At 39.4% G+C, this 13,940-nt stretch overlaps 1 protein-coding gene across 5 annotated transcripts in view; it reads left to right on the forward strand.

Annotated features, from left to right (window-relative positions):
* The window catches only part of SSX2IP (SSX family member 2 interacting protein), a 40,831-nt gene extending 36,818 nt beyond the window's left edge, over positions 1 to 4,013 (forward strand). For 4 of the 5 annotated variants that reach the window (XM_077824933.1, XM_077824934.1, XM_077824935.1 and 1 more), the window contains exons 13-15: positions 23 to 134; positions 2,721 to 2,841; positions 3,087 to 4,013. In XM_077824933.1, the coding sequence (XP_077681059.1) occupies positions 23 to 134; positions 2,721 to 2,841; positions 3,087 to 3,171 (318 nt within the window). In that variant the 3' untranslated portion in view covers positions 3,172 to 4,013. Of the gene's footprint in view, positions 1 to 22; positions 139 to 2,720; positions 2,842 to 3,086 lie in introns of those variants that run through there. The other variant, XR_013346906.1, reaches the window with a different exon arrangement.
* The last annotated feature ends 9,927 nt before the right edge of the window (positions 4,014 to 13,940 follow it).

The following is a 13,940-nucleotide window of genomic DNA, read 5'->3' on the forward strand; positions in this document are numbered from 1 at the left end:
AAGTTGACATTTCTCTTTTCAGAGAAGGGCATTTGAAGAAGATCGAGGAGCTTGGCTGAAGCAACAGTTTTTGAGCATGACTTCTGATCACAAGAACTCTGAACATGTGAAAACTCAAAGTGCCTACTCAGGAAGCAAGTATTTAACTCGCTAACCTTTGTAAATTTCATAAAACTATTCTTATAATGTTTTATTTTCTCTCTCTCAGCTGGAAGATACATACACAAGGAAATGGAGACTTCCTAAGTATAAAGAGAATTCATGATATCATATAAAAAACATTAAAAATCTATGTGCAGGTCAGGGTTGCTAGGCTCTCTTGGTAGTTCACCTAAGAAGGGAATCCTGATAATCCAGTCATGGCTACATGATAAACTTCTTTTTGAGAGGGGACCTGTTGAATATCAATTATAGAACAGAACTCTTCGCATTAAATAGCATGTTTAATTACAGGTTTCAGAGTAGCAGCCGTGTTAGTCTGTATTTGCAAAAAAGAACAGGAGTACTTGTGGCACCTTAGAGACTAACAAATTTATTTGAGCATGAGCTTTCGTGAGCTACAGGTCGACTTCATCGGATGCAATTAGTGAATCAAATGGGAGGCACTGTGAATACTGATAAGAACAGAAAAATAAGGTGACATATGGACAGCTGAAGAGATTAGAAATAAGGGTAGGAACTGGAAGCATCATCCTGGAAACATTTGTATCTAAGAGATAACCCAAAACATAGCTATTCAATGGAAAAGAAGCAACTTGGAAAACCATAGCAGTGAAAGCGATGCTAGTGATGGTAATAAAATGGAAGTTGGCTGAATACTGCCATAATTTCAATGCTATATCATCTGCAGTGTGATTTGGGATGGTTATCACTTCCTTTGGAAACCAATTGAAAATATTTGTGGCTATTATGGTACAAAGATTTTTTTCTAACATATTCATAATTCTGGAATACGTAATTTTCATATCACATCAAAATTAACACTTGAAAACTTTTGCTTAGTTTCCTGTGACTTTTCAGCCTTTTATCGGTGTTAGATACTTTTTTTTTCATTCCCAAATTTCCACATGCACAGTTTAGTTTGCACCCTTGAGCACAGGTTACTTTTTTTTAAAAAAGAGAGAAAAAGCAATCATTAAATGAATCCTGATCTTGGGAGCCAACATTTAAACATAAACATGAGCTAACAACTAGCACGTAAAGATAGACACTTAAGTAAATATGGTCAGAAGATAAAGCGACTTTCCTCCTCCACTCCAGTGCCAATGTTCAGCACCCCTGGTCTTGCTGTAGACCTCTCTCTACATAGAATTATTTTCGTTGGTATGAAACATTTATGTTTAGGGACAGAATTAAGATTATTTGGGTGCTGTCATTAAAAAAAATGTTTTATTGGTGTCAGACTTGTGTGCTATAGCATTTGTGATTTTTTTCATACTTATGGATTTTTGTGTGTGTGCATGTTAAGTGCATTTTAAGAGAGAATGTAGCATTTAACAGCCCAGCCTGCAGCTTAGATTTGAGGGTATGTAAGAATATAAAAATTAAAGAATTCCCTTGTCACGTAAAGGATCGCCATCTTGATGTAATGCCATTTGGATACCTTTACATAATGGTTATCACTAGAATGGTTTTTAAAAACTATCTATTTTTACTTTAGTTTTAAGGCTTTGTTACGTTACGCTCCAAAGTACTTTAACCTTACAGAAAGTGCCGTGTAATACTGAATAATTCTGCTTGCCCACCTTTTTGAAGCCTTTTCAAATCTAAAAATGAAAAGGAATTACAGAGCCTGATCCTACTCCCATTGTAGTTAATGCAAATCTTTTCATTCACTTAAATGGGGGACTAAAATAGAAAGTGCTAAGCAATGTTATCTGTTCAGTTTAATTTCTTTTGGACTTTGGGCTAGTTTATGAGCTTTCATGTTGACATAAGTGATTTTTGCATGGGTGTTGCCAGGTATCCTGGACTCTAAAGTAATCCTTGAATCAATTGAAATAAGATTTGCTAAACAAGAAGTAAAAACCTGATCCAGAAAACACTCATATGGGTATCTTTAAACACACGAATAGTCCCATTGACTTCAGTGTGACTATTTGTATTCCGATTTTTTTTGTTTTCAAGTTAAATATTTACAAAAACAAAAGACAGCATCTATACTGATTTCAACATCATTTTTAGTCCAATACATCCAATAATAATGAAGGCTAAGATTATATCACAGAGGTCGCGGGGACCCCGCAGGTTCCCAGCCTCCGCTGGCAGCAGAGGGACCCCAGAGTTGCTCAGTGGCAGCTCCCCACCTGCTGCCACTGGCAAGGGATTCCTCCCCCCCATCTCCTAGCCTTGCAGGGCAGCGGGGGACCCCTCCCAGCCACTGGGCAATGGGGTCCTTGTAGCTCCCAGCCGCGGTGGGGAGAGAATGGGGGGGTACAGCAGGGTGCTGGACCCTCCTCCCTCCCCGTTTTGCCCGGGGATGTTTTTAGTAAAAGTCAGGGACCGGTCACAGCTTCCTTGATTTTTTGTATACTGCCTGTGACCGGTCCCTGACTTTTACTAAAAACATCCATGACAGAATCGTAGCCTTAATAATAATGAATGTGCATATTTATTATTTTTTTAATATTGGATGAAAATAAGAGTCATGGAAGAATTCCTCTCTCTAGATACTTTCATAACTACATTGTTGTGTAATAACATACTTGTATGACTTGCAGATTCTGACCCAGACAATCAGTTATTGAACTTCAGGTCTCGGCAAAAGAAACCTCACTGTTTGCCTACTGTACCTCCTTCAGAGGAACTTTGCCAGACAATTCAGCATATCCCACACAACAGGTATCTGAAATTATATCACCCATCATTACTTTTATAGTGAGTGTGTGAACTGCTCAGCTGGAGTAGTAGTGATTAGAGAAAGGGACCATAGCTTGGGAAAGTTCTGAACTAGACATTGACAAGAGTTACCGTGGAATATATTATTTAGCATAATTATTATACAACTTTCAACCAGTATCAAAACAATTGTTCTACTTATATTTGCAAAGGGCAATATTAGTGACACTTTAACTTTCTCTTTCCAGCAATTCGAGTGTTGTATTGAATAAAACTACTGAAGACAGCAAGCCAAAGCAATGGAAGGGACTCAGCAAAGCAGAAACTGAATAATGAATCAAGATCTCAGTCACAGAAGATTTCTAAAGTTCATGTTCTCTGTTATATAGATAAACTGCCTTAGACTCTCTAGGGTTGTCTGCTGTTTTTTGTTAAATAAATGTGTCCATAAACTTTTCTTTCTAAGGTGAAACAGGGTGTTATGAGTTTGATCATCCTTTCAGGAGCTAAAAGATGAAATGAGTTGCAGTGTGTGGGTGTGACTTTATTTTATTTTTTAAACAATTTCTTGCCCCTTTTTTGTCTGCAACTTTTGAAAGATGGGGTTTTTTTTTAATAAAAAGAAAAAGCTTTGGATATTCTAGTAACAGACGGTCAGATTCTGTGAATAAAGGAATGTATGAGTTGGGTTGGGTTTTTTTGTTTTTTTTCTTTGGGGTTGTAAATGAAACACTGGAACCTTAGTGTTTCTCTTTACCGCAGACAAAGGTAGCACTTTTAGGAATTGTTTAATTATTGTAAATGAACATTTATATCAAGTGTAGCTAGCATTGAAACTTTTGTCTCAACTTGAATGTACAGTATACTGTAGATTTTTAACAAAGCAAGTTATATATTTATTAAGTCATGTGACTTGGAAGTACCTCTTTCATAGCTTTCCAATGATTAAAGTGCAAGATCTTTATATGTTTGTAAATAGACAATATAAATGATTCTGCTAAGATGCCGTGAAATGAAACATGCATCTATAATCATAGTATTTTACATGCCAATTTAAGCTGGTTTCATAGTGATACTCTGTTTACAGATGTGTTAGGACTGTAATTGTTTCAGTCGAGAATCAAATTCTTTGAAATGTAACTGGACAATAAATGTGCAAAGTATATTCTAAGAAATGTTTTCCAATGTGTGTATTCAATTTTTGAAGTCCAGCATGATCTTTTTGTATTAACCAGTTGTAAACAGTCATGGTCCTACATCAACACATTTGGATGGTGTGTTTTTCTTTTTAATGGATTCGAGTTACTTTGGCCTTGACTTAAGGAAATCCATTTTGATCATAAGTCCATGAAGAGGCCATATATAAGGGAGAGGTCGTAGCGAAAGGGTAGGTAGAGATAAAAATAAAACTTTTTCAGTGGGGAAGGGAGGGTGGAAAAATATAATATGACAGAATTCTGAAACTCTGTAAGAGATAAAAGGGACAGGATTCAACTTGACCTTCAACTTGAGGTACCAACAGCAAAACATTTGGTGTCTTCTCTGATTGCTTTTCATTTCGTGACCTCACTTCTCCATTTGGAGCTTCCATAGCTCTTTCATATTAAGGTACTTTACTGAGGCATATGCCATAAATACTGCTACAGAACCACAACTGTTATGATCACAGGAAAAAAAATTTCTGAGTTAGCTGATTTATTTTGAAGGGACAAACGGAGACAGTCAAGGTTGCTATTGGGTAAAAATGTTTCCATTCCTTCCCAGTACAGTAGTCCAGAGCAGGATAGCATTGTTAAGATGTTAATGGCATTTAGTCTTCTCTGCATAAATAGTTTACCAGTCGAATGTATTGCTTCTAACCCTGTGCTATAGGTTCCTATGCCTAAAATCAGCATCTAATGAAACAGATCTATAGCCGTTTTGTGAAGGCACTGCTGGTTTGCAGAGTTAAATTGCACAGTCTTCCTTTTTTGTGCCAAGAAAGCTATGGGGTCCTTCATTCTCATTTGTCATCTCTCTTCTTTGGACATGGTCTCTGTAATTTTATTCGTTTTGGTTTTTCAAAGTGTGCCTCCTCTTTGCTCCAAGTGCAATTAATGTATTTCAGCACCAAATTATCATTTATCTAAGTCAAAACCCTTGCACCCCCAAACCAGTATGAATGTAACCCCTCTTTGGTCACTGTCGTGTGTGTGTATATTCAGGCACATGTGCCTGCCCAACTCCTTCAGAGAGAGCCTGAGAAAACTGTGCCTCTGTCAGACTAAGGGCTGGGAAATTAACTCCAGCGTTAAGAGCCCTCAGTGCCACTGTCTCTGTCTCCTTCAAACCTGGGTGCAGTTGGCTCAGGTGACTCAGCTGATCTCAACTGCTGTGGTATCACGTGGGAAGGGAGGGGAAGAAGAGGTCACTAAAGGAGCCGAGATGGACACCGCTGGAACTTTCCTGGTCAATCCGAAACGTCCAGTTCAACCAGAAATGAATTGGAAGCCAGTATAAACTCCAGAGCACAGGTATAATATTTCCTGCATGAAGCGCTCTTAAGGATGCAGGCAGCCACGTGCATTGTGAATTTTGGTCTGCCTAGAGAAGGCTCAAGGCCTGTTAGCCATTCAGATTGTCTTAATGCCATAGGTATTTCAAAGTAACAGCATCTTTAACAATATAGTTCTTGATTTTCTATTTCCTCCCAATTAATCAATGTGAGTTTGAGACATTTCCTCTACTGAAATTGAATAATAGGTACCCACTGTTAAACTTTGCTTTAAGACACTGGGTTAAGATTAACCCTCATAAGTCAATGGGCAGAACTTGGCCTGGTCAATTTATGCTCTCAGGCATTCCATTAGATAAAGAACATATTCAAAGCTGTAAAAATCTCTCAACAGGGAGGAAGGAATGTGCTAGGAGTTTAAAGTCACGTATAGAATTCTTATTCTATATTCATATAATAGAGTTTGATTATTCAAGCTCTTTAATAAGACTGGTAATTCCAGTATGCCACTAGGTGCTGCTGTTGTTTCAAATTAATTAAATGGTGTTCTGTATATGATGATACACTGGGAAGCTTAGTCAGTTTCCTGTTAAAGAACTTAATTGGACTCCCATACTTGATATTACAGATTTTTTTGGGGGTAATAAAATGATTTTGGAGGACTAAAGTGTTGCTTATTCATCAAATTTCTTGTGCTTATTGAATAGTAGCAACTGGAGGCTGTCTGTAGTAATTTGCTTACTAGGGAAAACCTCTGAGGAGACACGCAAACTTGTAATTTTAATGCCTCCATGAAAGCAGGTTGTGTTGCAAGCATGTATGGCAACTGAGGCACACGGTGGTGAACTGGTAAGCCAATTTTTGAGTTCTGCCAACATGGACAGTATCCTGTAACTGTAAAGCTATAATCAGTCTTGTAGAATCTGGGCTAGTGTATGTGTAAGGGTCACAGATCTGCTATGTGTTAATGTACAAATACTGATCTGTAATAAGTGTATGAATATTGGAGGTGACCTGGTCAGTGAGGTAAAGTTGCTGTATATTGATGGTGGTTTATTAGAATTTCCTGTATGGAGGTAACATGGGGGCTGTGGGAAGAGCAAAAGGAAAGCAACACAATAGCTCTAGATAAGGATGCCCCAGCTCATGCTTGAAAGACAATGAGGGTAAGCTCTTAGCTTCAAGGAGCCTTTCTCTGGTTTCCAACAAGTTGCCAGCCTTGTTTTGCCAAAGCTAGGAGTCTGGAGATGAAGAGAGCACTAAACAGTTAGAAAGTCCTTCTCTGGGCAAGAAGGGTTCACTTGTCAAAAGCCGTCTAGGGAGACGGGCTGACACAGAGAGAGACCCAGAGGAGAGACACTGAAAAAGCTGGGCCTTCCCAGATCCAGGGATTGGTAAGCCTTAGAGGAAAGGTAGCTACAAGTACAGCCTGTTTTGTTGTTCTAAATAGATAACTTTGCTTCAAGGAACTGTCTGGTTGTTGTATTAACCACTGTCATTGTTCTTTGAGACAACAGAAGTGGAAGGTTTGAGCCTAGGTTAGGCCTGCTGAGGAAATTGAAGTTACTACCAGGGGCCTGCAATCTGGATCCTGGCGTTAGAGTAGGAGAAGCATGTGATTCCACTCCCAGAGTGAGGGGATGGATAGACTGAGGCCTGAAAACTGAGCCGGTTAGGGGTGGAATTCACCCATTAAGTGAAATAGTATGTACTTTAGCATTGCATGTGGTATACGATTACTACTACTACTGGATGAAGTAATATTGCACATGTACAATATTAAGGTGGGTGCTTCTGAGCTTAATAGAAGTAGTGTGGTGAAATAAGATTGCCACACAATTTTTAATCTGCAGAAAGTAACACTACGGATGCTAGGCTACCTTTTCAATCTTCTTGATAAAAATGATGCTGCTTTCTCCAAGTATGGGAGGCTGACCAGGTATAAGAGTATTTGCCTGGATTTAGAGTAGCAGCTGTGTTAGTCTGTATCCGCAAAAAGAAAAGGAGTACTTGTGGCACCTTAGAGACTAGCAAATTTATTTGAGCATAAGCTTTCGTGAATGCATTGGATGAAGTGAGCTGTAGCTCACGAAAGCTTATGCTCAAATAAATTTGCTAGTCTCTAAGGTGCCACAAGTCCTCCTTTTCTTTTTGCCTGGAGTTAGTTATTCATGGTTCTTGATCTTAGTCTGTTACGAGTTCGTCAGAGAAGGGTCATAAAATGGCTAACTAAAATGTACCCTGCTCAAAAAATTAAAAGCTGTACTAGGATTCAGTACCTAGAAGCCCATCTACTTTACAAACAGGGTGGAATACAATGTGGTATATCCATTACACCATGATAGAAATAGGAATTTCATTATTGTATGCTTGACTTTTGTTAAATCCTGGATTATGTTGAGGCCACCCACCCCATTTAATGTAATGGAGGATTTCTGGTGATTTCAGTAGCAATTGGGTTTGGCCCAAAGTGAGGAAATAGATACTTTTACCTTTGAAGAAAGGTTTCTCCTTATTCATCATCAATCTGGAAATCAACCAGAAGAGATTAGCCCAAACTTTTAGCATTACAAGACTCCAGCTTCTTGCCCTTGTTCTTATTTTGCTAGGTAACCTCATTTGTTCCTGTACTTCATGATTCACCAGAACTGTGTAAAAGACCAGAATTATTGCTGTGGTCTGGGAAGTGAACCAACACCAGCCAGCAGGAAATAGGGTTAAGTTTTCAAAGGTGTTTGGACACCTGATGATGCAGATGAGTGCCTAGTGTGATTTTTCCAAAAGTGTCTACACTAGTAAGGTGCCTGTCTCCCTGGGAGTTACAGAGGTGCTTTTGAAAATCCTACTAAGTGTCTATTGGCATCTTTAGGTGCCTACCTACTTTTAAAACTCTGGCTTATAGCCTTTCATTAGAAGCAGTTATTTTCTCCAAAGTAAACTACCAGCATCTTAGGGAAACATTCAGACTCATGCTCCAAGCTGACCTACTGCAACTTTAACAAACCCAACATAATTTGTAAACCACCTTCAGCCTAATGCACCATGGAACTGTTTTACCTACAGACCTGAAACTTGCAGTAATGGGAGAAAATCATATACCTGTTTATAAGACAATAAGAGATATTAAAAATCAACATGTGCCATAGACTGCTTTTGCTGATGACCAGGATCCCCTCAACTATTCCAGCTAAAAATGTCCACAACGTAAATCAAGTATTCATTAAATTCATCAGGGAAAGGGAAACCTTCCCACACATGCTCTTGGCAAATTGGCAGGCACAGTTTCTCAGGTTTTGAGACAAGTCCTGAGTTGCATTAGGACAGTTTTGGTTGGGGGACGAGTACAAAGCTGCCCTAAAGCTAGCATGATCAGCTACAACAGGATCACTTGCCTGTGCATTTCTGTAAGCAGGGGCGTCACTTGTTATGGGGCCAGAGGGGACATTGCTTCCCCAACTTTCTATGGGTCTGTATGCTCCATTATGTCTTTCACTCCCTCCACCTGGGCTTTGCAGGATATAAAATATAAACTGACACAATTTTATCTGTGAATTTTTCTGAGAAGGTGCCCTGCCTCTAAAGGGATTCTCCGTGTACTAGAGTCTTCAAAGTGGCTCTGATGTTACCTTCTATCCCTCATAGCATGGCACTCTGTGGATTCCATAGCAACCCCCTGGGGCCAATAGCTAGCATAATTTAGAGCAGCCCTCAGGCTGCTCCAGTTTGTGCATGGGAAATGGACCAACATAGGAGCCAGCCCCAGGACTGGGGTAGTGCATAGCTTAAATTGTCTCACTCATGAGCTGTCTTAAGAGCTGCTTCACTACAGCTCAGGCCCTGGAAACTTTTATTACATGATTTACTGGAGATTGCAGAGAATTCATTTGAAAAAACAAACAAAACACTTTCCTCCTATCTGGCTTGCCATTTGAATGGACAAGGCCTGACAGTGCTATTTTGTACATGGAACTCCCTTCCTTATGCTACAACTCTTCCTTTTCCTTAATTAAGTTTTTGGCTCCTCCAGCCCCAATTTTAAACTCATTCTTGATCATACTAAAAAGAACATTAGCTGTTGGTGTATGCCTCTCTACGAAGCAATCCATGCCTTCAAATTGGGAAGAGCCTACAACAGATTTTATGGAGTCTCACTCTGCCTTGGTTAGGATGCATTAAAAATAGCTGTGAATTTTCCCATGGATTATACGGGAAAAAATGTGTACCCTTCAGCCAAGCTATTATCAGAAATATTCCATGTATACTTTAACTGGGCTTGGCTAACTAATCTAATAAACTTGCTGGAAATATCAATTTAAAAGTTTTATTATTGAAAGGAAAATAAGTAATTTACAAAATAAGCAGAATGCTCAACATTTCAGTCCTTAGGCAGACGTGCTGACAGCCTTAAAAATGCCTATCTAAATTATAATCCATCATTGCTGCTTGTACTTACTATTTGGAATTTACAGCTAAAGCAGGGATTTTACTGTGTTATACGTAGGTGAAAATTACCAACATTTGTGGTATGTGATTTTTTTCTTCTTCTCCCCATCTTCCAGCCCCCCAATGCAGAGGTACAGAATTCAAGGCCAGAAGGGCGCATTAAGATCCTCTAGTCTGACCTCCTGCATGAGACGGGAGAACTTTTCACCAGGTGGGTTCCGCATTGAACCCAAAACTTGTGGGTAGGTCAGAGCATTGCTGATAGAAAGACATCCAGCCATGATTTAAAGACTCCAAGTGATGCAGAATTCACCAATGGTGGTTAATTACCTTCACATACAATTTTGTGCCTTATTTCTAGCCTGAATGTAACTTGCTCCAGCTTCCAGCCATTGTTATGCCTTTTTTTGCTAAATTACAGAGCCTTCTACTAGCATTTTTTCCCTTTGTAGGTACTTACAGATTGTGATCAAGTCACCTTTTTAAACTGTCTGGCAAGCTGAATAGACGGAGCTTCTTAAGTCTCTCACTATAAGCCAGGGTTTTCAGACATTGAATCATCCTAGTTGCTGTTTTCTGAACCTTTTCCCCAGCTTGTCAACGTCCTTTTTAATGTGCGGACACCAAAACTGGAGACAGTATTCCAGTGATGGTCTAACTAATGTTGTATACAGTGGTAATAACACCTCCCTACTTCTGTGCAGTATTATTCCTCTACTTATGCATCCAAGGATTGCATTTGATCCCTTAGCACTGCATTGTACTGAAAGCTTATGTTCTGTGGATTATCTGCCGTGACCCCTAAATCATTTGCTGAGTTACTGCTTTCCAAAATAGTCCCCCATCTTATAAGTGTGACCCTACATTATTAGTTCCTAAAAGTGTGTGACTTTGCATTTGGCTGTATTGAAATGTACGTTGTTCAAGTGAGCCCAACTTGTCATGCTGTCCAGATCCCTCTGTAGAACTGACCTTTCCTTATCATTATTTACTACTCCGCCAATTTTTGTGTTGTCTGCAAACTTTACCAGCAATCATTCATACATTACAAAGCCAGAAGGGACCACTGAGATCATCTAGTCTGATCCCCTGTATAACATAAGCAATAGAACATCCCCAAAATAATTCCTATTTAAACTAGAGCATATCTTTAAAAAAATCCAATCTCTAAAAAAGTTTCCAGTGATGGAGAATCCACCAGGAGTCCTTGGTAAATGTTCCAGTGGTTAATTACCCTCACTGTTAAAAGTTTACATCTTATTTTGAGTCTGAATTTGTCTAGTTTCAATTTCCAACCACTGTGTATGTTTGTCTACTAAACTGAAGCTGTTCCCCAAATAGGTACTTATAGACTGTGATCAGGTCACACTTGTCTTTATAATTTATTTACCACTCCACCAATTCTTTTGTTGTCTGCAAACTGTGCCAGTAATGATCTTACGTTTTCTTTCAGCTCATTGATAAAGATATTGAATAGCATTGGGCCACAAACAGATCCCAGCAGGACCCAATTAGAAATGTCCCCAGTGAATGATTCTTCATCTGCAATTACTTTTGGAGAATATATTTAATCTTTCATGTCACCTTCTATTCCCAGCAAGACACTCTTCCAGCAGCCCTACTCTTCTTCCTCTTCCCAAGATCACAGTATTCCAGGGATAGGGAACCAGAGTGCACCCTATCAGGAGTGCAACACGAGGGCTAGACATTTACTTTATTTAAAATGAAAGCTTTCAGGAATCTGGCTGTTCTCAAGTCAGGTGGCATTTCTTTACTGTGCAAAGAAACAGAGTATCCAGACTCATGTACTGAACTGGCCATTCAGAAAAAGCGCTGACAAAACCCATGACTCTTAACTATTTTTTGAAATCTCCAAGTTCACGGGTTTTGTCATGGAAATTACAGCTGTGACAAAATCACCCTCATTGTAGGAATAATAGGGTCTTATTTTAAGTAATTAAACCTAGGATGGGCTCAGGAATGATTGTTCATGATGTTACCTTTTTCTCTCACATTGGTTACTTTGTCTGCTTTGATGTTTTGGGAAATAAACCAATTCAGTGTATCTTTTATACAAGTATTTAAAGTATTAAGCTAGCAGTTATAAAACAGATATGAGTTTAAGTGAAATATGTCACTAGCTACATTAATTTATAGCTCTCCTAAATTAATCTATAAAAGTATAGCATAGTGATCAAACTGAGGTTACACTTAAGATATAACCAGTAGGTCAATGGTTAAGTTTATCTGGCTCGCCAGTTACTACAGTTAGTTAATCATTACATCAAATTCTAAATTCCTTTTAGAATTTTGCAGGAAGGGCAAGGGGAGACATTGTTCCCTTTGACTTGAGCAGTTAGCTCAGTGTCTGCTAGAGGCAAAGATTGTTCCTTCCCTCGATTTTCAGGAAGTGCAACTCATATAATAACTTTCTGTTAGCTTCTTTCTAGCTGATCTTTTCTCCTGTTAACCTCACTGTTCATACAGATTACATTAAGCTTTGCTTTTATAATATATCTTCCTCCCCATCTTAACACAATGGCTGTATCTGTCTGGCAGCTTGGCACAGACTCAGAATAACTTCTAAAATCCTGCACTTACAGCAGCTTTAAAATGATACTGGTTTAACCTGGAGATCCCTTGCTGATTTGGTAACAGTCTTAGGCTTTTAGCATCTACTTGGGGAACAGTTAAGAACACGCAGAGAGACTCATTCATGCACATGTGCACACACTCCAGTGGGCGCTGGAGTGATTTGAGCCCCGTTGAATTGCTGTACAGACGATTCTCACAACTGCTTCTCCAAATCTTTAGCTCACATGACAGATCTTAGTTCAGACCTAGGCTGATATTTACTGATATCTTCTGGGGTGATGTAATGTACTTTTGCGTGCTTTCGCATGCGGGGGTGGGGTGAGGTGGCAAAGGCAGTTGATCTTCTCTTCGTTGTACTTCAGAGTTGGCTCAGCCAGCATTGAGTATTTTACTACTGTGTCTCTGAGGGGCCAATCTAGACAAGGAAGCAGGATACAACTTCAGGTGTTGTGTTGTTGTAAGAAAGTCCACCCCCGCCCTTTTCGCCACATGGCTGGCATCTTTTGCAGGGATCAGTGACTCCTCTACTCTGCCCCAGATGACACTCTTGTCCAGTTAGGGGTTCTAGCATGTAGATCATATGGGACACCTGCCTCTTTGAGTCACATCAAAGATTCTAGTCTGCCAGTGGCGTGTGCATCATAACCCAATCTGTTATAACCGCAAACAGCAGTGTCTCAATGCAAGAAGGTGCCAGGTGATCAGGAGCTGGCTGGCAAACTTCTGTTTAGGCCCAGGCATAAGTGTCTTGATTGTTTAAGTATAATTAATGACTAGTCAAGATTAAACATTTACTCATTTCCACACCTTTTCATGACAGCACGTTCGTTATGACACTGGAAATTTAGTGTCAATGAGGGAGGCGGTGTCTACGGCAAATGAGTGCCCTTGTCCTAACAACCTTTTGCCTACAGACCAAAAAAGCAGCTTCAAGCATCTCTTAATCACGCTAACTTAAACATTTGGCCAACCAAAGTTACTAGGTCAAGTCCAAATACGGCCTGTGTACCCTGTATTGTTCATGGCGGTATGCTAGCTAGATGGTCTATCAAACTAAACTAATATATCCCTGAATTTTGACAGGCACAGCAGCACAATCCAACAATAAAGCCAGAGCCTATAAACCCTGAGTCACATGAGCATTTCCCTGAAGTCAAGTGTACTGTTTGCATGAGGAAGGTGTACTTGAGTAAGAAAAGCTTTTAGAATCAGGCCAATGTCCAAGTAATCCTCCTGCTCCAGGACCATTCCTTTCACTGTGAGTTTTGCTGAGAAGCAATACTTGTTTGCCGTATCATAGTTGGTTTGTGGGTAGTCAAATAGTGGCTGAAACACATGCAACTAGATTATTTTAATGCATTATCTGAGGCTTTCTTCAGTGAGGAATAACTGACACCTTGTTATTACATTAAATGTGGAACAGTCCTTTTGTTCTGTGCGTATCCCAATTTTAAATTGATTCTTCCAAGTGGGTGAGGAATTTCCAAGTGCTTCAGAGCTGTACAAGGGTTACAAATAACTACAGCTGATCAAATAGCGGACAAACTTGGAAAAATTCAATCAATTTTAA

This window comes from Eretmochelys imbricata, chromosome 8 (genome assembly GCF_965152235.1).
Source record: "Eretmochelys imbricata isolate rEreImb1 chromosome 8, rEreImb1.hap1, whole genome shotgun sequence".
Taxonomy (NCBI): domain Eukaryota; kingdom Metazoa; phylum Chordata; order Testudines; family Cheloniidae; genus Eretmochelys; species Eretmochelys imbricata.